This window comes from Callithrix jacchus, chromosome 1 (assembly GCF_049354715.1).
Source record: "Callithrix jacchus isolate 240 chromosome 1, calJac240_pri, whole genome shotgun sequence".
Classification (NCBI taxonomy): Eukaryota; Metazoa; Chordata; class Mammalia; order Primates; family Cebidae; genus Callithrix; species Callithrix jacchus.
Window position 1 is genome coordinate 177,558,378 of NC_133502.1, and position 23,017 is coordinate 177,581,394.

The 23,017-nt window shown below is 44.5% G+C and overlaps 1 protein-coding gene across 2 annotated transcripts in view; it reads left to right on the forward strand.

The window, feature by feature from the left end:
* NUP188 (nucleoporin 188) overlaps nucleotides 1-23,017 on the forward strand; it is a 55,504-nt gene that overhangs the window by 27,540 nt on the left and 4,947 nt on the right. For both annotated transcript variants that reach the window (XM_017976636.4, XM_078329072.1), the window contains exons 13-34: nucleotides 1,678-1,743; nucleotides 3,003-3,122; nucleotides 3,666-3,792; nucleotides 5,021-5,173; nucleotides 5,344-5,470; nucleotides 6,054-6,141; nucleotides 6,232-6,308; nucleotides 7,340-7,454; nucleotides 10,641-10,761; nucleotides 10,890-10,956; nucleotides 11,460-11,588; nucleotides 11,919-12,058; nucleotides 13,419-13,525; nucleotides 15,886-16,092; nucleotides 16,213-16,382; nucleotides 17,035-17,104; nucleotides 17,505-17,572; nucleotides 17,970-18,165; nucleotides 20,211-20,288; nucleotides 20,614-20,699; nucleotides 21,237-21,382; nucleotides 21,671-21,852. In XM_017976636.4, the coding sequence (XP_017832125.2) occupies nucleotides 1,678-1,743; nucleotides 3,003-3,122; nucleotides 3,666-3,792; nucleotides 5,021-5,173; nucleotides 5,344-5,470; nucleotides 6,054-6,141; nucleotides 6,232-6,308; nucleotides 7,340-7,454; nucleotides 10,641-10,761; nucleotides 10,890-10,956; nucleotides 11,460-11,588; nucleotides 11,919-12,058; nucleotides 13,419-13,525; nucleotides 15,886-16,092; nucleotides 16,213-16,382; nucleotides 17,035-17,104; nucleotides 17,505-17,572; nucleotides 17,970-18,165; nucleotides 20,211-20,288; nucleotides 20,614-20,699; nucleotides 21,237-21,382; nucleotides 21,671-21,852 (2,640 nt within the window). The remainder of the gene's footprint in view (nucleotides 1-1,677; nucleotides 1,744-3,002; nucleotides 3,123-3,665; nucleotides 3,793-5,020; nucleotides 5,174-5,343; nucleotides 5,471-6,053; nucleotides 6,142-6,231; nucleotides 6,309-7,339; nucleotides 7,455-10,640; nucleotides 10,762-10,889; nucleotides 10,957-11,459; nucleotides 11,589-11,918; nucleotides 12,059-13,418; nucleotides 13,526-15,885; nucleotides 16,093-16,212; nucleotides 16,383-17,034; nucleotides 17,105-17,504; nucleotides 17,573-17,969; nucleotides 18,166-20,210; nucleotides 20,289-20,613; nucleotides 20,700-21,236; nucleotides 21,383-21,670; nucleotides 21,853-23,017) is intronic.

The window sequence follows — 23,017 nt, forward strand, 5'->3', positions numbered from 1 at the left end:
TGGCTCATGCCTGTAATCCCAGCATTTTGGGAGGTCAAGGCAGGAGGGCCACCTGAGGTCAGGAGTTCAAGACCGGCCCGGCCAACATGGTGAAGCTAAAATGCAGAAATTAGCTGGGCATGGTGGTGGGTGCCTTTAATCCCAGGAGGATTACTTGAGAGGCTGAGGCAGAGAATCATTTGATCCCAGGAGTTGGAGGTTGCAGTGAGCCAAGATTGTGCCATTATACTCTAGCCTGGGTGACAAGAGCAAAACTCCATCTCAAAAAAAGAAAAAAAAAAAAAGACTGTTTTTGCCTTCTAGGAGAGCAGTCTAGCTGAGCCTAGTAATAACTTACATTTATGTGGCATTTTTGAATTTACAGTGTGAGATATATTATCTCATTTAATCCTTATTTGTAATTCTTATAATCCTACTCTGAAACAGGTATTACTGTCTTCATTTTACAGATAAAGCATTTCTAGTTCTGACAGACGAATTTGTCTAACATCATACAGCAGACACAATACACTTTGGACAGGATGTAATCTTAGTTTTTAAACCCAGAGTTCTTGGCTGAGCTTGGTGGCACACTTCTGTAACAGCGCTTTGGGAGGCTGAAGTGAGAGGATCTCTTAAACCTAGGAGCTAAAGGCTGCAGTGAGCAATGGTGGTGCCACTACACTCCAGTCTTCCCAACAGAGCAAGACCCAGTCTCTAAAAATAGATACATATGTACATACAAAAATGGTAAAAAGAAACAAACCCACTCACCCAGAGTTCTTGTACTCTGGTCTGGATGACAGAGCAAGACCTTGTCTTCTCTAAACATAAATAAATCAGTCAGTCAATCTACCCATCCACCCTTAACCAACCAATATTTTTTTTGAGACAGAACCTCACTTGGTTGCTAGGGTAGAGTGCAGTGGCATGATATTGGCTCACTGCTACCTTCACTGCCTGAGTTCAAGTGATTCTTATGCCTCAGCCACGCAAGTAGCTGGGATTACAAGGTGTGCGCCAGTTTTGTAGTTTTGTATTTTTAGTATACATAGGGTTTCACGATGTTGGCCAGGCTGGTTTTGAACTTCCGACATCAAGTGATCTGCCCACCTTGGCCTCTCAAAGTGTAAGGATTACAGAGGTGACCCCTATGCCCAACCAGTTCTTTTTTTTTTTTCTGAGACAGAGTCTTACTCTGTCGCCAGGCTGGAGTGCATTGGTGTAGTCTTGGCTCACTGCAACCTCCACTTCCAGGTTAAAGTGATTCCCCTTCCTCAGCTTCCCGAGTAGCTGGGAATACAGGTGCGTATCACCATGCCCGGCTAATTTTTTATGTTTTAATAGAGACGGGGTTTCACTGTGTTGGCCAGAATGGTCTCGATCTCCTGACCTTGTGATCCACCCGCCTCGGCCTCCCAAAGTGCTGGGATTATAGGCATAAGCCACTGTGCCCGGCTGCCCAACCAAATCTTAACCAGTTGTTTCTGACATTGTGTATGAAGATGTTTATTTTATTTATTTTTGAGATGAGGATTTACTGTGTTGTCCAGGCTGCTCTGGAACTCCTGGATTGAATTGATTCTTCCACTTTAGTGTTTATTGGTGTTTTGGTGTTTTTATTTCAACAGAATACAATAATAAAGATAGACTGGTTGAGCTAGGGAAAATGATCCATTTTCTCCCCTTCTCAAACAGGATATAATTGATACAGCATGTGAAGTCCTGGCAGACCCTTCTCTTCCGGAAGTTTTCTGGGGAACAGTAAGTATGTCAAACACTTGTTTGCTTATAGGTTTTGTACTAAGCATTCATGTGTATTTTCTCATTTAATCTTCATTAAAAATGTATGAAATAAGGGCTGGGCAAGGTGGCTTACGCCTGTAATCCCAGCACTTTGGGAGGCCAAGGTGGGTGGATCACGAGGTCAGGAGTTCGTGACCATCCTGGCCAACATGGCAAAACCATGTCTCCACTAAAAATACAAAAATTAGCCGGTTGTGGTGGCGTGCACCTGTAATCCCAGCTATTTGGGAGGCTGAGGCAGGAGAACCTTTTGAACCAGGGAGTCAGGAGGTTGTAGTGAGCTGAGATTGCGCCACTGTACTTGAGACTGGCAACAAAGGGAGACTCCATCTCAAAAACAAAAAAGGTGTGAAATAGATATTGCTGTCTTTTTTTTTTGCAATAGGGACTCTACTGGTGAGGCGATACCGAGCCAGTGGAGATCCCACGCTGTCCCTTTTTTAATGTGATGACATGTGAAGTGATTTGGTCAAAGTCACACATAGAAAGAGACAGCCAGAATCCAGTTCTGTCTGACTTAAGTTTGTAGTCCCCATTATTACCAGTGTGCTGTTTCTCCAACCCACCAGTTTTTTGTTTTCACATTGGCAGTCTTTTAGGCACCAGTGTTCCTGCAGCTCTTCAAAGTACTTTTAGGTGATTGTAACTCTATCTTATGAGTTGTCAGTGTATCGTAACTAAAGAGAGAATTTGGCTTTGAAAAGAACAATTTCGCACCAGTACTTGCCTTGAACATTGACAATAGCCTCAAACCTTAAGATCCAAATGATGATCTACTTGTGTATTTTACCCTCTTTTTTTGTAAGATGCTATCTGATGTTATAGAATCACTGCTCCTGGGAGTTGCTGGTATGAAACAGTATCTAGAGTGAGGATCTGTGGCTCCTGTGTGGTAGCCAACTGCTGACATAGTTGGGTAGTTTGCACTTTAGTGGAAACATGTAATGCACATGTGAGCAGTACTGTCTTCCCATAGAAAGGATGACTGGGAAGAGGTCACTGGATAGAATAATAGTCTTTTTTTAGGCCCCTCACTAAATCATTTGTTTTACATCCTTTTTTAGGGGAAATATGAAAGTCTTAAATTATTAAGGAGGAATGATATCTGTCTAAGTGGAAGGATTAATTCTAAATTTTCTCATGATTGCTGGGAAATTTTGAAATATGTTAATTTGTGGATCACGTGAAGATCAGTCATTTGTCCCTTTCCACCATAGGAGCCAACCTCTGGCCTTGGAATCATTCTGGACAGTGTGTGTGGAATGTTTCCCCACCTCCTCTCCCCACTCCTGCAACTGCTCCGAGCCCTGGTATCAGGGAAGTCCACTGCCAAAAAGGTAAGTTGCTCAGTCAGATAAGTAAAGAGAATGGGAGATTCTTTAATTCTTTATGGAGACTTTGTTAGGAATCTTTTTTGCTTTCTACATTGCAGTTCCACTGTCATGACAAAAGTTAGGCTGAAGTTGAATGAAAGATGCCAGAGATAGCACCTCAATTCTATAAAATTAAATAATCTTTTCATTAAGTACCTATTGTAGATACTGTGGGATTAAGACTAAGTGTAAAGTTTCTTAATATCTAGTTGGAAGTTAATAGATATAAGAAATAAATAGCTAAGAACCAGTTGGTAAAGAGTAAATGTCGTTGGAACAGTAAAGATCATAGTGTTCAGGAGACATCACTGCCCTTGTGGAGTGATGGGGACTTGAGTTGAGTGTTAAAAGCATAGTGAAGATTTGGCGAGGGGAGCAGAAGGCAATTCCAAGAATGGTCACTGTGGTGGGCTCGCAAGAAGTTTGAGAGTCTGGCTAAAAGAGCAGACTGGGACCTCCCTTTGCGTATCCTGGAGAGGAATGTGTGATGGTTTTTTCTGTTGGTAGGTGTATAGTTTCTTGGATAAGATGTCTTTCTACAATGAACTTTATAAACACAAGCCTCATGATGTGATCTCCCATGAAGATGGAACTCTTTGGCGGAGACAAACACCCAAACTCCTTTATCCCCTTGGTAAGATAAAGAGATCCTTGATGTGGTGTGGTGGCTCCTTTTATGACAGCCTTTTTTTTTTGATTTGGTGTCTTGTTCTGTAGTGGCATGATTATAGCTCACTGCAGGCTCAAACTCCTGGGCTCAAGCGATTCTCCCACCTTAGCCTCCCAAAGCACTGGGATTATAGACATGAGTGACAGCACCCAGCCAGTTACCACTTTGAGGCTCGTATCTATTCCAGGTGTTCAAGGAGGAAAATATAGAGGAAATAGCCTCATTGTTTTAATCCTAGCTTCATCACCACTGACTTCTACAGTGATCTGGGCCCTAGCTGTCCCATAAGGTGGTATTCTTGTTATCATCATTGGAATGGAAAACTGCTCTCAGTACTGAGGTGATTTTCAGACATGCAGAAAGAGTCACTTGTCTACATGAAAATAACTTTTTCGGGTTTTTAATTTTTTTTTATTTTTAATTTTTTTTTTGAGATGGAGTTTTCACTCTTGTTACCCAGGCTGGAGTGCAATGGTGCAATCTTGGCTCACCGCAGTCTCCGCCTCCTGGGTTCAGGCAATTCTCCTGTCTCAGCCTCCTGAGTAGCTGGGATTACAGGCACGCACCACTGTGCCCAGCTAATTTTTTGTATTTTTAGTAGAGATGGGGTTTCACCATGTTGACCAGGATGGTCTCGATCTCTTGACCTCATGATCCACCCGCCTCGACCTCCCAAAGTTCTGGGATTACAGGCGTGAGCCACCACGCCCAGCCCTTGGGTTTTTTAGTTGAAAAAACTATAGGAATTAATTACTAAGAATAGAGTCTGTGAATCCCAGAACTTTGGGAGGCCAAGACAGGCGGATCACTGGAGGCCAGGAGTTTGATACCAGCCTGGCCAACATGGAGAAACCCCGTCTCTACTAAAAATACAAAAATTAGCTGGGAGTGGTGGTGCACACCGAGTAGTCCCAGCTACTTGGGAGGCTGAGGCAGGAGAATCACTTGAACCCAGGATGCGGAGGTTGCAGTGAGCCAAGATCATGCCACTGCACTCCAGCCTGAGCAAGAGTGAGATGCTGTCTCAAAAAGAAAAAAAGAGTCTATGAGTTTGTGTATCACTGTGTGTTTAAATATTGATGTTCTAATGATTTCATGGCTAAATTAAAAAAAAAATTGGTGTCTGGTGGAGGGGTTATGTTTCCTATTTGTCCTCAGATGTTAGACTGATTTCTCTTTCTCCCTTTCTTAGGGGGTCAGACCAACCTTCGCATACCTCAAGGCACTGTGGGCCAAGTAATGTTGGATGATAGGGCATACTTGGTACGCTGGGAATACTCCTACAGCAGCTGGACCCTCTTTACCTGTGAGATTGAAATGTTGCTTCATGTTGTTTCAACTGCAGGTAAGGTCAAAAGTGGACATGCTTGGAGGATTTAGAAAATAGAGTATCTAGATAAAATTTAGAACCATCAAGATTGTGATGCCTGATTTCTGTATCTGGGTCTCAGAGACTGTTCAGTGATCTTAAAAGGAGTTATTTGCTCTGAGGTCACAGACTGTCTTTCTCCTCAGATGTAATTCAGCACTGCCAGCGAGTCAAACCCATCATTGATCTTGTCCATAAGGTTGTCAGCACAGACCTGTCGATAGCAGACTGTCTCCTGCCCATCACATCTCGCATCTACATGCTCCTGCAGCGGTGAGTCTGTCCTGGCTGACCCTCAGCTGCCTGGTATAGATCTCAGCACTTGTGCTGTCAGTTTCAGGAGTCTGGACACATACCAACTGGGTTAAAGTTCACACATGTTCTTTGGTGTTCCTGTTTGTTTGTTTTTTTTTGTTGTTGTTGTTGAGAGGGAGTTTCACTCTTGTTGCCCAGACTGGAGTGCAGTGGCACGATCTCAGCTCACTGCAACCTCTGCTCCCAGGTTCAAGCGATTCTCCTGCCTCAGCTTCCCAAGTAGCTGGGATTACAGACATGTACCACCACACCTGGTTAATTTTGTATTTTTAGTAGAGTCAGGGTTTCTTCATGTTGGTCAGGCTGATCTTGAAATCCTGACCTCGGGTGATCCACCCCCCTCAGCCTTCCAAAGTGCTGGGATTACATGCATTAGCCACCGCGCCCAGCTGGTTTTCCTGTTTTTATATCCGTGAGGGTTTTCCTGTTTCTGTACGTCTGCTGAGGGGAGGGACTTGGGGGAGAGAACTGGAAAAATGTTTGCAAGGGAACCAGTTGTATTATTTGCTTTATTGAGTGTAGTACATTGTTCTCCAACCAGGTTAACGACAGTCATCTCTCCACCTGTGGATGTCATTGCTTCTTGTGTCAACTGCTTAACTGTTTTGGCTGCCCGTAATCCAGCAAAGGTGAGATGCCAGATTTTCCTAGCAGCCAAAAATGTAGCACTTGGCACATACCTGAAGATATATCGGCATTTAATTCTTTTTCCTTCTCAGGTCTGGACTGATCTTCGTCACACAGGTTTTTTACCATTTGTTGCCCATCCTGTCTCCAGCATGAGTCAGATGATTAGGTAAGCCAGTTCCTAGGTGGTGGGCCATATTCCCTAGTGAGAACCGTATATGTTTCAGGTCTAGCCTAGCTTTATTAGTTTTATTTTTACTTATTTATTTGTTTGTTTATTTTTTTGCGATGGAGTCTTTCTCTCTTGCCCAGGCTGGAATGCAGTAGTGCAATCTCAGCTTACTCCGCCTCCTGGGTTCAAGCAATTGTTGTGTTTCAGCCTCCTGAATAGTTGGAATTACAGGCATAAGCCACCATTCCTGGCTCTTTTTTTAACTGAGACAGAGTCTCGCTCTGTTGCCAGGCTGGCATGCAGTGGTGTGATCTCGGCTCACTGCAACATCCACCTCCCAGATCCAAGTGATTCTACTGCTTCGGCCTCCCGAATAGCTGGGACTACAGGTGCACATCACCATGCCCAACTAATATTTGTATTTTTAGTAGAGAAGGGGGTCTCACTATGTTGGCCAGGCTGGTCTCAAACTCCTGGTCTCAAGCGATCCTCCTGCTTTGGCCTCCCAAAGTTCTGAGATTACAGGTGTGAGCCATGGTCAAGAGCAAGAGAGATTTCTTACCCAACTTCAGTCACTTTAATATGTGAGCATTTACTTACTTAACAGCCCAGAGAATTCAGAGGTGTCTAGATCCAGGAACTTGGTGTCCCGTTATTAAGCCACAGTCACTCTGTACTTTTTCTCATTTCATGGGTTCTCGAGCTTGGCCGGTAGACACTTACAAATACTCGGTTTCCGTCTTACTGCCTGAGCGTTTTCGCCTTGGGCTCTCTTGACAAGAGTGTTTCCCTGATGTTCGATTTTTTACTTTCAATCTCTTGAGGTTTTATATCAATAAAACATGTTCTTAATGTTTACCCAGGGTACAGTACTGCCTAGATTTGATTATTTCCATTGTAGAGCTTTTCTATTTTATGTTCAAGCCATCTAGATTATGGCACTGTGGGCCAAGTAATGTTGGATGATTAGTTTCTTGACACCTTGAAATTTCCCCATCATGTTTTTCCCTCTGCTTCTCTTTTTCCAGTGCGGAAGGGATGAATGCTGGAGGGTACGGAAACCTCTTGATGAATAGTGAACAGCCTCAGGGCGAGTATGGGGTCACCATTGCCTTTCTGCGCTTGATCACCACCCTTGTCAAGGTACAGTCTGATTTGGTTCAAAAAGGGCAGAAAAAAAAGGTCGAGTCTGGTCAGATGACTCTGAAATAGTTCCTCTGGTCCCTGCTACTGTAATCCTCTTGTCTGTCAGCAGAATAGTCATCTTGAAGTTATAGTGACAACACTTTATATGCATTGAGTACCTACTATGTGCCAGTGTGTTCTCTATTAGGTACTTAGTTATGTGCATTTATTTAATAATTAGAAGGTTTATGAAGTAGAACAGAAGAGGCCAAAAGGCTGTTGCAGTGACTGTCAAGCTATTTTGACAGTAGCCCAGGATAATATCATGTCCCAGTATATATACATGTATATGTCTATTCCTGAAGCAAAATTTCACAGTACAACATTTATTCTCACCACAGAAGTTGTACTATGATATTTTCTACTCAGTCTCCTCCCTATTTAAGTGAATTTTGACTATAAGCTGATTTCATAATCTGCTAATTGATTACAACTCAGTTTGAAAAATACTGCCATCAAGCATAAATTTTATTTTATTTATTTATTTTTTTTTTTTTTTGAGTACCAATAAGTCTTTATTCATTGTATTTTTCCAGGGAAAGGAGAAGGGAAGGGAAGAGTCAGCATGTGTTAATAAATGATTAGAAAATGGGAAAGGAAATACCCAGTACAGCAAAATCAACCATCAAATAAACGCACCCCAGTGATGGGGTCACCAGAGCCCAAAGGGGCTCGATCTCCTGCAGTTTAGGAATGAGGGAAAGGGATCAGGAAAAGAACAGATAGGTACAGGCTTTCCTACCCTCCCTCCCATAAATTCAAGATTTTACACAAAGCTTTGGTTTCTAGCAGTAAACATGGAGTTACATTCGTTCGTCTCCTATTAAACAATCTTGTGGCCACTTTGACATAAGTTTCTAGCACCTGCATAAAAGTTTCTGAGTGACTTGGATATACATTCATATTCCCTTTCTTGGCCTCCTGAGCCCACTTTCTATATGGAAGGCCCCCAATTGTATCTACTTTAGGATTAAAAATTAAGTAAGTTTGATCCATCTAAAATACAGCAGTGTCTTTTTTTGTTTTTGTTTTGAGATGGAGTCTTGCTCTGTCACCCAGGCTGGAGTGCAGTGGCACGATCTCAACTTACTGCAACCTCTATCTCCCAGTTTCAAGTGATTCCCCTGCCTCCGTCTCCCGAGTAGCCGGGATTACAGGCACACACCACCATGCCTGGCTAAGTTTTTGTATTTTAGTAGAGCTGGGGTTTCACAGTGTGGGCCAGGATGGTCTTGAACTCCTGACCTCATGATCCACCCACCTCAGCTGCCCAAAGTACTGGGATTACAGACATGAGGCACCACGCCTGGCCTACAGCAGTGTCTTAAGTGTTTGTCATGAATACATCAAGAAATGTTCGGCCAGACATGGTGGCGCACCAAAACAAATGTATTGGTCTTGATTCAGGAGGCTGGAACAAGGAATGGAGGGTTTCTAGCTTCTGGATTTTTGCATACATTGTTTAAAACTCGTGGAGACACTCCAAGCATTAAATGTGTATGAGTGTGGGTGTGTAGGTTCTCTTTTGGGGGTGAACAGAAAAGAGGGCACGGTGGAAGACACATTTTTAGGACAGAAGATGTGGTCTGATAGGTAAAGAGGAATACAAAAGAAAGGATGGTTCAAGATCCCCACTTTAAGAAGAGGGCCCCCCAAACTAATGTTTCAGATCTTTTTGCCTGGTACAGAACCTTCTGTCAAAGATGCTTTGGCTATTTTTCTCTCAATACAAAAAGAAGTTTGTAAACAAAACCCCAAAGAACACGGAGAAAGACCAATACATTATATTTACACAAACTAGGCCACCTAGCAATCACCAAATTAGTGAAGTCCTACAAAGCCCAGACAAATACAATAACTAGATGGGGGCAGCATTTACGGGAGACAAGAACCCAGGATCAGACACACAAGCATAAATTTTAGAGTCAGAATTAGGTTTATATTCAGATTGACAGCTTACTAGCTGCGTGACCTTGAGCAAGTAGAGAATTTCTTAGAATCTCTAAAATAGGAATGCTATATGGTCTTTACTTCATGGGGTTGAGAAGAGGGTCATGCATGAAAAAACTATACTTCCTGCCTGCAGGAATCAATGAATGGTTGAAAAGAAATGATTGTAGGCCAGTCATGGTGGCTCATGCCTGTAATCCCAGCACTTTGGAAGGCCCAGGCTTCCTGAGGTCAGGAGTTTGAGACCAGCCTGGCCAACATGGTGAAACCCCGTCTCTGCTAAAAATACAAAAATTAGCCGGGCATGGTGGTAGGTGCCTGTAATCACAGCTACTTGGGAGGCTGAGGCAGGAGAATCACTTGAACCTGGAAGGTGGATTGCAATGAGTCGAGATTGTGCCATTGCACTCCAGCCTGGGCAACAAGAGTAAAACTGTCTTTGAGGAAGAAAAAAAAAAAGAAATGATTGCATATAGAGATAGAAATATAGATATTTATATGTAAATAGAGTCCTCATTTTTAATAGAAGGATGCTATAGTTAACAGATCTCATTGGGTGTCAGATTTTTGCATATCAGATCTTTTTTTTTTTTTTTTTTTTGAGGGGGAGTCTTGCTCTGTCACCCAGGCTGGAGTGCAGTAGCGCGATCTCTGCTCACTGCAGTCTCTGCCTTCCGGGTTCAAGCCATTCTGCCTCAGCCTCCCAAGTAGTGGGGACTACAGGCACACTCCACCATACCTGGCTAATTTTTGTGTTTTTAGTAGAGGTGGGGTTTCATTATATCAGTCAGTTGACCTCGCAGATCTCCTTTCTAGTATTTTAGTGATGGGATTGAGCTTAGGGCCCGCTGGTGATCATCACAGTGATGATGGCATTGTTCATCAACAATCCTCTATCCTTCATGTTTAAGGTGCCTGCCTTCTGTCCAGATTTAGCCTGCATCCCTTTTCTTTCTGTTGGTTCCTTTCGTGACATTCCCTTTCATCACTTTTTCTATTCTAGAAAAGACCCACAACTTGGGCTCAACTATAAAGTAGGAATTTTGACGTTTGTTGATTTTTTTTTTTTCATTGATGACCAAGGTTTGCCTAGATTTCCTTTGGCCCTATCTGTGGTTTTGGAATTAAATCTGTAGGTAACTAAAAGACTTTTTCTTACATGTGCGGAAGCCCTCAAAACATGGTTTCTTGTAGGGGCAACTTGGTAGTACCCAGAGCCAAGGACTTGTACCCTGTGTAATGTTTGTGCTGAAGGAGATGCTTCCCAGCTACCATAAGTGGCGCTACAACTCTCATGGAGTGAGGGAACAGATTGGTAAGGACAGCATGGGCAGGGCAGATCTGGGGATTTCTGGCTCCAGGGAGAGCTTCTTTCTTTCCCTTTCTTGAGATAAGGGTCATTACACAAGGCCACATCATTCCTGTGTCTTTTTTGGAGTCCAGGTTGCCTGATCCTGGAGCTGATTCATGCGATACTGAACCTGTGCCACGAGACAGACCTGCACAGCAGGTAATAAGGGGTTGTGTGTGTGTGTGTGTGGGTGTGTGGGTGTGTGTGTACATACACATACAGTAACATGTTAATAATTCTTTATGATCTTTACAAAAGTTCATTCCTGACAAGATGCTCTTCCTATGTATCTACTTCCCAGAGCCAGTTACTATGTTTTCTCATTTTTTTCTTCTTTCTGTACTGACTATAACTTTCTTTCCATACCATTGCATATAAATGTCTTGTTTTAATGGTTCCATGCATTCCATCGTATTGATTAATCATGATGCTTTTCAGTAGCTGTGTCTGTTAATTGATGGACATTTAGATTGCCTCTTAGGGTAATCTTTAGGTGATCAAGTCTATTTCAGGAAAGTGATCAGAGTGCCTTCAGCTTGCAGAGAGCTGGTCTCCAGTGTCCAGTAGTTTAGATTTGCCACCCTAGCGCAACTGGACAATGCCCTTCCTTCCAAGATACACTGAATGGCTCCCCAGTAACTCAGAACACCTCTGTCTTCCAGTCACACTCCCAGCCTGCAGTCTCTCTGCATCTGCAGCCTGGCATACACAGAAGCAGGGCAGACAGTTATCAATATCATGGGCATTGGCGTGGACACCATTGACATGGTGATGGCTGCTCAGCCTCGAAGGTAGGGCTCCTTCTGACCTTCGGTTTGTTTGTCTTTATTGTGCCTGCATGTTTCTAATAACTCCAGTCTAAGTTAAAACTTGTAGTAGCTTTTAGAAGACGACATTGTTCTTCCTAGGACGTAGCCTTTATATACTCTAGTGGCTGCTGTATAGACTGGCATTTAGCAAAAGGAGTTGATTACTCCTCCTCTCTCCTAGTTTGTACTGGGGCCTCTAACAGAAGCTGTTGAACTCTGGGATTATTGTTGGAATCTAATTCATGAGAGCACATATGTTGCGAATGAAGTCATAGTGTCTGAATCAACTTTGGTTTCCATTTGGCACCCTAGTGATGGGTCAGAGGGCCAGGGGCAGGGCCAGCTGCTGATCAAGACAGTGAAACTGGCATTCTCCATCACCAACAACGTGATTCGGCTGAAACCTCCTTCTAATGTGGTGTCACCTCTGGAACAGGCCCTCTCACAACATGGTATGTATTTCTTTTCTAGTCAGTAACATTTCTGCCTATAAATACATATTTCAGTGTTTTGGGATGTCAATATTTTCTGCTTAACTTCTTGAGGAAATTTGGGAAGGATTACCAGCTCCTTTCCTGGAATTGTAAACAAAAGGACTAGATGGTACTTTATTTCTGCCTCCTAGTGATGATAGAATAATAGTTAAGGACGCAGATTTGAAGTCAGACTGCCATGGTTCAAATTTTGTGTCCAATCAACTGTGACTTTGGGTGCATTATTAAAGCACTCTGCTTCCAAATTCTCATCTATAAAATGGTGATAATGGTACAGGTTGAGTATCCTTATCTGAAATGCTTGGGACCAGAAGTGTTTTGGGTTTCAGATTTTTTTTTCATATCTTAGCATAGTTGCAGTATACTTAGCAGTTTAGCATAAATTCAGAATGTTCCATTGAGCTATAGTTGGACATATTGGCACATTCTAGGTTTTTAAAAATTTATTATTATTTTGTTTGTTTGAGACGGAGTCTAGCTCTGTTGTCCAGGCTGGAGTGCAGTGGCATGATCTTGGGTCACTGCAATGTCCGCCTCCTGAGTTCGTGTAAAGAAATTCTAATAACTTTGGCCATTAAATCTCTGTGACCTTACGCTGGTTTATTTAATCTCTTTGGGACCCAGTTTCCTCGTTTCCAATTAGGTGTCTGGATATGTTCAATACCCTTTCTGGTTGTGTAATTTGAGGATTTTAATGAGTTTTTTCATTTTAGTGCAATGCCTTTTTCCAAACTATTTGTTAAAAGCACCTATTTTAAGGGCTTGGTGTGGTGGCTCACATGTGCAATCCCAGCACTTTGGGAGGCAAAGGCGGGCAGATCACTTGAGGTCAGGGGTTCGAGACCAGCCTGGCCAACATGGTGAAACCCCGTCTTTACTAAAAGTACAAAAAATTAGCCAGGTGTTGTGGTGCACACCTATAATCCCAGCTACTTGGGAGGCTGAGGCAGGAGAATCGCTTGAACTTGGGAGGTAGAGTTGCAGTGAGCTGAGATTGTACCATGGCACTCCAGCCTGGGTGACAGAGCAAGACTCCATCTCGCGGGGCGGTGGGGGGGACTAAAATAAGCACCTATTTTGTCCAAAATGTATCTTTGCTATTGATGAATTGGATTGAGCTGTTGACCCCCAAATTCTGGGTATTCTTTTGCTCCTCAATAAAGAGAAGGATATAGCCTTCTGGGTTTGCTGTGGCCCTTCAAGCGCTTGAGGGTGAATTCATTCATATGTACAGTATGAGACTTTTTTGAACAGCCAGTGCTCTAAGGACTTCAATGAAGCACACTTGATATCTAAACTGTTTCCTGTGCTTCTTTAGGTGCTCATGGAAACAACCTCATTGCTGTTCTAGCCAAATACATCTACCACAAACATGACCCTGCTTTGCCACGTCTTGCTATTCAGCTGCTGAAACGTCTGGCCACGGTAGGATCCTACTTCGTGTACACATATTGTTTATATGAGGGTGTTTTTTTGCCTGATTATAAAAGACATGTTCAGGTCAGGTGCAGCAGCTCATGCCTGTCTGTGATTCCAGCACTTTGGGAGGCCAGGGTGGGAGGATCACTTGAGCCTAGAAGTTCAAGACCAGCCTGGGGCACATAGTGAGACCCCATCTCTAATATAGAAAGGAGAAAAAAAGGCATGCTAATTGCAAAATATTTATTTAAGTGTTACAAATAGATGTAACATAGCAAGTTAAGATGTCAGCCGGGCGTGGTGGCTCACGCCTGTAATCCCAGCACTTTGGGAGGTTGAGGCGGGTGGATCATGAGGTCAAGAGATCGAGACCATCCTGGTCAACCTGGTGAAACCCTGTCTCTACTAAAAATACAAAAAATTAGCTGGGCATGGTGGCACGTGCCTGTAATCCCCTCTGCTCAGGAGGCTGAGGCAGGAGAATTGCCTGAACCCAGGAGGCGGAGATTGCGGTGAGCCGAGATGGTGCCATTGCACTCCAGCCTGGGTAACAAGAGCGAAACTCCGTCTCAAAAAAAAAAAAAAAAAGAAAGTTACGATGTCCTATGATCTTATTGCAAGAATCCCTGTGGGCAGGGGGATATGCCCTTGTTCCAGATTTCTTTCTCTCTTTCTTTTTTCTTTTCATTTCTCTTCTCTTTCTTTTCTTTTTTTCTTTATTTCCTTTTTGAAACAGGGTCTGGCTGTGTCTCCCAGGCTGTGCTCCAGATTGCTTATCTGTTTTCTTGTATTAAAAAAAGTATTGGTCAGCAGTGGCTCACGCCTGTAATCCCAGCACTTGGGGCCGAGGCAGGTGGATTATGAGGTCAGGAGTTGAAGACCAGCCTGGCCAAGCTGGTGAAACCCCATCTCTACTAAAAATACAAAAATTAGCCAGGTGCAGTGGTAGGTACCTGTAATCCCAGCTACTCAGCAGGCTGAGACAAAGTATTTGGGTCTGGCACAGTGGCTCACACCTGTAATCCCAGCTACTCAGCAGGCTGAGACAAAGTATTTGGGTCTGGCACAGTGGCTCACACCTGTAATCCCAACACTTTGGGAGGCTGAGGTGGGTGGACTGCCTGAGCTCAGGAGTTTGAAACCAGCCTGGGCAACACGGCGAAACTCCATCTCTACTAAAATACAAAAAATTAGCTGGGTGTGGTGACATGCACCTGTAGTTCTAGCTACTCAGGAGACTGAGGCAGGAGAATTGCTTGAACCTGGGAGGTGGAGGTTGCAGTGAGCCAAGATCACGTCATTGCATTCCCACCAGGCAACAGAGCAAGACTCTGTCTCTAAGAAAAAAAAATAGTATTTGGGTGTGTACTTTGGTTCTTTACAAAAGTAGGATTCCTGGTACTGTTTTTTTTTTAAATAGTCTCACTGTGTCACCCAGGCTAGAGTGCAGTGACACAATCTCACTGCAACCTCCACCTCCCAGATTATTGCGATTCTTTTGTCTCAGCCTCCCAAGTTGCTGGGATTCCAGGTACCCACCACAACGCCCAGTTAATTTTTTATATTTTTAGTAGGGATGGGGTTTTACCATGTAGGACAGGCTGGTCTCGAACTCCTGACCTCGAGTGATTTGCCTGCCTCAGCCTTGCAATGTGCTGGAATTACAGGCGTGAGCCACCATGCCTAGCCCCTGGTACTATTTTATGACTGGCTTCCTTTACTTGATACTATATCAAGCAGTCTTACTAATTTGTTTGTTATTCTTCATTGTTTGTTATTCTTTTTTTCTTTTTTAAATTTTGACTTCCTTCATTCTTTTTAATGTTTGCATATCATACCCTAGAATGGATGCACACTGATTTATTTGGGCTACTTTCTGTCTTTCACTATTACAAGCAATGTGCAGTGAACATTATCCCTACAACTCTGTAATTTTTGTATTCAGTTCCAAAGGTTTAGGTAGGTATAAATGAACATGATAATTTTTATTAGATACTTCTAAATTACCTTACAGAAATCATTGTAACCGTGTATACTTCTAACTCCAAGTCTTATATCCTCACCATAAGGGCTTCATCATTGTTTTAGTCTTTGTCAATCTAATAGGCAAAAAATATTTCACTTTTCAGTTTGTGTTTATTTAACCATGAGGAAGGTTGACCATTTCTTTATATTGATTGCTGTCTCTCCTGTGAATTTGGGGGCATCTCATGCTTGTTTGGGGTGAAGTCCCTTTTGGCCCAGAGATGTCTGGATGCTTCCCTTTCTGGCAATTTTCTGGGAGCTCTTCAGTGCCCTTCTGCAGGAGCCTGTTGAGGTTTCTGTGGAAGCAGAGCTCTAAGCCTGTATGTTCCGATCTCCACCAGGTGGCCCCAATGTCAGTGTATGCTTGTCTGGGCAATGATGCGGCTGCCATTCGTGATGCCTTCCTGACCCGTCTGAAGAGCAAGATTGAGGACATGCGCATCAAAGTCATGATTCTTGAGTTCCTCACAGTTGCAGTAGAGACCCAGCCAGGCCTCATTGAACTGTTTCTGAACCTGGAGGTAAAGGATGGCAGTGACGGCTCGAAGGTAAGCCTGTACCTGGGATGAAGCTGGGATTTGGCTCCCTGGGAGGCAGATGCTGGGCTCTGCAAATGTAGCTGCTGGCAGTGGCTGTGGAACTGAAGTCTTCCCTGTCCCTTCTTGCAGGAATTCAGCCTTGGGGCATGGAGCTGTCTCCAGTCAGTGCTGGGGTTGATTGATTCCCAACAGCAAGATCGATACTGGTGCCCACCCCTGCTGCATCGGGCTGCCATTGCCTTTTTGCATGCTTTGTGGCAGGACCGGAGGGACAGTGCCATGCTGGTCCTCCGGACCAAGTAAGTCGGCCTCTGGGAGAAGTTTCATTGTTCCGGTCTATAAAATGGTAGTAACATTAGCTTTTATTCCAGAGGTTTGTTGTGACTGATCACTGGGAATAAGAGTGCTTAGTGCCTGGTTCTCTTTCTAATGCTGCTACCAGCACTAAGGATCTTTAAATATTAAGCACCTGAAAGGTTCAACTGCTTTTGTGTTTCTGCCTTTTGCTAACCAGCCACTTCAAAACCCATTATTCTTGAGAAACAGTAGTGTAGGAGAGAGTGGTTTGCTCAAGCCACTGGATTGAATGAAACATTCTATTTTGTTGGACCTGTTGGCACAAAGGGAAGGAGTGTTAAATGGCTAAATTTGGGAGTCTGCTGTTTTATTTCCCTCCCTCTTCTTTGTGGGGCTTTTGGGAATTTACAATAGAAAAATCTTTTAAGAGTTTTTGTTGCTCAACTCTATATAAGGCACAAGTGTGATTCATGAGAAGAAAATGTAATTTAATCTGTGGAAACCTTTCATTTATACAGAAACAGTTGATTTATCAGGCACATATTAGGACTGAGACTGGTCAAATATGAAGTGACCACCAAAAGGAGCTTAAGAGGGGAGAAAAGGACTGTGAGAGAGAAAAAGTATGATTGCCAACATTTATTTCCTTTTTAGACCCAAGTTTTGGGAAAATTTAACCAGTCCGCTGTTTGGAACCCTTTCTCCTCCCTCTGAAACATCAGAGGTAAGCTGTGGCAGAGGGCTGGATGGTGGCTACAAGTCCCTGGGAGGAAAGGCTGGGCTATGAGATGGGGCCATAGACAATGATACCTCCCCTAATTAAACAACAGAATGTTCTCTTCACTAGAAACTTCTTTCTCGGGGAAGTGCCTGCTTTCTGTCCCTTTGATTTCTTGCTTTGGGAAGGAAAGTGGTTTGTGTTGGCTCTGTGGTCTTCTCCATTCAGCTGGAGACATTGTGGACCTGACACTTCTGCTCTTGCAAGTCAGGCCATTCACATTCCACAGCGGTTGTACTAGCTTGTTCTGCAAGTATTGGACCCCTGCTCTGTTCACTGTTGGATATACTGGGGGAGATCAGTGATCAGAGATGTGACCATTGCCTGTTCTGCTCTCTCTCCACAGCCCAGCATCCTGGAAACCTGTGCCCTAATCATGAAGATTATTTGCTTGGAGATATACTATGTAGTTAAGTGAGTCCTTTCCCCGCTTGAGATTTTAACTGAAGGTTGAGGGAGTGGGAGTTAGTGGCCTACCACTGGGTACATGGCTGGAAGAGCTCGGGCAGAGGAGAGAAGTGGTTTGGAACCATTTGTGGAGGGCCAGTGAGCTGTGTCCCTACCAATCCACCAATGGCATTTATGATTGTCAGAAAGAGTTACTGCGAAGCAAACTCCTTGTGACTGGGATTTTATGGAGGAGGAATTCTGGAAAGGCCTCAGCCTAATCCACACATTGGAAGTGTCCTGGAGCCATCTGCCTTTAAGCCCATGTGAGGTTGTTTTCTCTGCCTCAACAAGGGTCTGTACCCATTATATTCTATCTGCTTTCAAAACCTAACTGGAGTTTTTGTTTTTCTCGACACTGTAGGGGTTCATTAGACCAGTCATTAAAAGATACCCTCAAGAGATTTTCTGGAGAGAAACGCTTTGCATACTGGTCAGGGTATGTCAAGTCATTGGCAGTTCACATGGCTGAAACAGAAGGCAGCAGCTGCACCTCCTTGTTAGAGTATCAGATGCTGGTGTCTGCCTGGAGGATGCTTCTCATCATTGCCACCACTCATGTAAGACACTTTTGGGGAGAGTTTTCAATTTGGTACCTTAGCAATGATGTGTTGAGATGCCTAGCAGATACAGCTCCTTGTGAGGAATACTTAATCAGGATTTATCCCTGAGAACTAAACTGTAATTGGTTCTGTGCTGAGAGATTGGGGTTGTGGGGTATTTGAGGGTGTTGAGTCCAAGAGACCATTAAGAGGAGTTCAGATAAATGATTCGAAATCCTTTCAGAGTTTCTAAAGCCTCCTGTACCTCCCTTGGGCCTTGGCTGGGTCTCAGGTGCTCCCTGGCTGCATCTGCCTCTTGTGCAAAGGCATGACTGTCTTCTTTGCTGTGTGCCTTGTAGATGCTAGGTCAGTAAATACTTGTTGACTAGTCAGCAGGAGCTGTGACAGCTGCAGCAGCACCCTCTCTAAAAAGCAGTTTTTCATTGGTTCTAAAAATTGTATTTCCTGGTCTTAAAGAACAGAGGCCATTGTCTCTGTACTGTGTCTAATGAGAGTTGATTTTGAGAGAGAGAGAGAACATTTGGAAGAAAGGCATTGTTCTTGCTTTGTTGTGGTTTGACACCATCATGCTGTATCATAAGTACTTGATATTGAAGTGTTCTTCCCTGGGGTATCCGGATTAATCTTTTGACTTCATGAACCACTTCAGCTTGATAGATGCCTCCTTGTTTTAAGCATCTCCTACATTTGTGAGATTTGTTGCCTAGTGCCAGATTGCCCAGGTGTTTGGAGCTTTTAGCCTAGAAGGGGCAGGTGTATGGATACTCTTGCTGTGGCTTAGTGGTTTTGGACCCCTGAGACTCCATACACACTTAAAAGCTCAGCCATCTTTGGGAATGGTTGATTCCCCAGGGTATAACCTTTATGTCACCTGCCTTTTAGGCCCTAGTTAGGCAGCAGTTCTTGAATTGTAGCTCTGAAAATTCCACCATCCTCTTTCCTCCAAGGAAACCTATCTGACTCCTCTCTCTCTCTCTCTCTCTCTCTCTCTCTCTCTCTCTCTCTCTCTCTCTCATATGTCTACCCATAAAAAAGAAAAGAAAAAAGAGAGAGAGAAAGAAACGTAAGTCCAGGATGGTGATCACCCATTTGTTCTCTTCATGTCATTAGTGCAATGCTTCCAGGCATGGGGATACAGCAGTGAATAAAGCAGATAAGATCTTTGATCTCATATGACGGAGGAGGTAAAATATCAACAAATTCACCAATAAAAAACATGATTTCAGATAGTGATAATTTGCTGTGACAGAAATAATTAAGGTGCTGTGGTAATGAACACATGAGAGAGGAGTAGTCAGGGTGACCCGCTCTGAGTGGTGATGTCACAGCTGAGAGCTGAGTTTGTGAAGAAACCTTCCTGGTAGAGAGCCTGTGGAGGGGAGAAGTCTAGCCAGATGGACTTGCAAGTGCAAAGTTCCAGCAGTGGAAAGAGCTTGATATATTTCCAAAAGAGGCAAGCAGGGCTGGACTAGAGTGTGTACAGTTGGGACTGATACTATAATCAGCTGGACCAGATCCTGTGGGGTCTTTGAACCATGTTGAAGAGTTTGGTTTGCGTTTCCCGGGCACTGAGAAGGCTGTAAAGGATTCTAAGCAGAGGGAAGACAGAGTCACAAAGAGGAGGTGAACCTGGGCTTGATTCTGACCATGTCTAAGCATCGACAGAGGAATAGCAGGGTCTTCAAGCCCTATTTTACTTTATTTTTTAGAGGACAGGATCTCACTCTGTTGTCCAGGTTGGAGTGCAGCGTGCAGTCATGGGTCACTGCAGCCTCAACTTCCTGGGCTCAAGTGATCTTCCCTCCTCAGGCTCCCAAGTAGCTGGCACTACAGGCATGTATTACCATACCCAGCTAATTAAAAAAATTTTTTTGTTGTTGTTGAGATAGGGTCTCATCATGCTGCCCAGGCTATAAGCCCTATTTTAAATCAGGGAGACTGATTTGCCAATGACTAATTGTCTAACAGAGGACCCCACATTTGTTGGCTTCTAAAATTCTGGGGAATTTTCCCAGCTAAAACCTTTTTCTATTCCTTTGCAGGCAGATACAATGCACCTGACTGACCCTGTGGTGCGTCACCAGCTCTTTCTTGACGTGCTTGATGGAACCAAAGCGTTAGTAAGTGTGTCTGGGAGATTTCATATTTCTCTCAGAGAGGTTGTCTTTGAAGTCAAATAGCAGAGCTCATGAGTCTGCCAGCCAGTTGCACAAATGGTCAGGTCACAGGCTCAGGTTGGCCTGGGAAGCCTGAGGCTGCGGTGGATCAGCAGAGCTCTGCTGCTGCCATGCCATCCCTGGCTTCTCCCCTCCACTCTACCCCTGGGAGCTGACTGCTTGGGAAGAAAAGCAGTGAGACCAGAGGTGCCCTGTGGATAGCATGCGAATCTTGCCACTGTGTCTGCCACAGGAGGCCAGACTTCTGACTGGTACTGTCTCCCTTCAGCTCCTAGTTCCAGCCTCAGTGAACTGCCTCCGCCTTGGTTCCATGAAGTGCACTCTGTTGCTTATCCTCCTCCGGCAGTGGAAGAGGTAAGGCTGTGCCAGCAGAGGCAGGTCCAAGGCCAGAGCCTTCTTGTTAGTGCCTGCTTGCCTTCCTGAAGGAGGTGAACATGGAGCTGCACTGAGTTTCCATCTTGAGGAATGGGAATGATAGGAGATGAGGCAGACCTGTGGGTATCCTGAGATGGAGTGGGGGCAGTGTGTGGCCTTTTATGAGGCATTTTGTCTCCCTCTCCACCCTGTATTCTTCTTTTTTTTCTTTTTTTGAGGCAGAGTCTTACTCTGTTTCCCAGGCTAGAGTGCAGTTGGCACAATCTCAGCTCACTACAACCTCCGCCTCCCAAGTTCAAGTGATTCTTGAGCCTCAGCTCCCTAGTAACTGGGATTACAAGCATGTTGCACCACGCCTGGCTAATTTTTGTATTTTTAGTAGAGATGGGGTTTCACCATATTGGCCAGGCTGGTCTCAAACTCCTGATGTCAGGTGATCTGCCCACCTTGGCCTCCCAAAGAGCTGGGATTACAGGCATGAGCCACCATGCCCAGCCCACCCTGTATTCTTTTTAGAGAGTTAGGTTCTGTGGATGAAATCCTTGGACCCTTGACGGAGATCCTGGAGGGAGTGCTGCAGGCCGACCAGCAACTCATGGAGAAGACCAAGGCCAAGGTGTTCTCAGCATTCATCACAGTGCTGCAGATGAAGGAGATGAGAGGTGAGGGGCAGAGGCAGGGGGAGCAGCAGCTGCTGACAGCCGGGCAGGGCTTCCACCAGCTTAGAATCACACGTTTCTCTTGGGACTCTTGAGTTTCTAATCTTGGAATTCTACCTCAGGAAAGCTATTTTTTCCCCCACCTGTCTCTCGTCCCTCTCCTACTGGACAGAGGCTCTCCCTTGTAGCACCCTACTACATTCCTAGCCCCCTGCCTAGGAAGGAAACTTTGGTGGACAGTGAGAGTTGGCCTGGTAAGCATGACAGCGTCCCTCCCTGTCTACTCTGCAGTAAATGACATCCCCCAGTACTCCCAGCTGGTGCTGAATGTCTGTGAGACCCTCCAAGAGGAAGTGATTGCACTCTTTGACCAGACCCGCCACAGCCTGGCATCAGGCAGTGCTGCAGAGGACAAGGACAGCATGGAGACAGACGACTGCTCTCGGCCCCGGCACAAGGACCAGCGTGATGGGGTGAGAGAGTGCCCTAGAAGGCCATCTGTCCTTTCCACTGCCCAGCAGCTCTCTGCCTGACTGGAGGTAACTAGTGAGCAAGACAGAGAGTGGCTGCACTTCTGGAGTTCACAGCCTGGTGGGAAACGTTAATAGATCAGACACGGCATAAAAGCAGGGGAAGCCTCTTGTGACCAGCACTGCAGGAGAGAAGTGCAGGGCAGACTTACAGTCTTGTCTCTAACCTGATCTGGGACTTAGGTGCCTTTTCAGCAATGACTTGGGGATAGTAGCTGTGGCAAATGAAGGTGCAGGGAAGATTTGGGCAGTGAGAAGAGCCCCTGGCCAGCTGTGCTTAGAATTGTCCAGTAACCTGAAGAAAAGCTAGCGTGAGCATAGGAAGGTGAGGACTGAGGAGCTGGGGCTGGATGATGGCAGCTTCATCAGGGTCCTTGATTTGGATCCAAAGTGAAAAAGGAAGCGAGGTCAGGCTTTTAAGCAGGGGAGAAAACTGATCTGATTTTTACTCTAGAAAAATCATTCTGAACTTAAACTCCAGGCCTCAAGCCATCCTCCCAGTTCAGCCTTCCAAAGTGTTGGGATTACAGGCCTGCCCAAGAAAGATCACTCAGGATGCGGTATCAAATAGTATTTTGCAAACTGTGGGGTAATGACCTATTAGGGAGCCTTAAAATTAGCACATTTTGTAACAGCCAGCATTGTTTAAAATGAGTAGAATAAAATATTTAAGAAAATATCACTGTGCCTTGTGTGATGTTGGGTAGGTATTATTAGTGAAAACCTGTAAACATGTACCTGAGGGTATAGTCTCAAAAGTCTTTAGTACTGTGGTTCATGGCCAGAAAGAAGTCTGAAAGGCCACTGATAGGAAGGTAGATTAGAGAGGATGGAGAAGGACCATTTAGGAGGTGGTTACAGCAGCAAAGCAAGAGGTGGTGTCAAGCAGAGCCAGAGAGGTCCCTCAGACTCCATTGGCAGAGTTGGTTAGAGTGTCCAACGTGAGACAAGAGGTGGTACTGACAAGGGTGGTGGCAGTGTGGAAAGGAAGAGCCAATTTAGGGGTTGGTCATTAGGGTGGCTGGAGTTGTTGCTGTTCAATGAGAGCTAGACACAGGAGAGGGGCAGGGTGGGAGAGAGTGTGCATTCTCTGTCACTGAAGCTCACT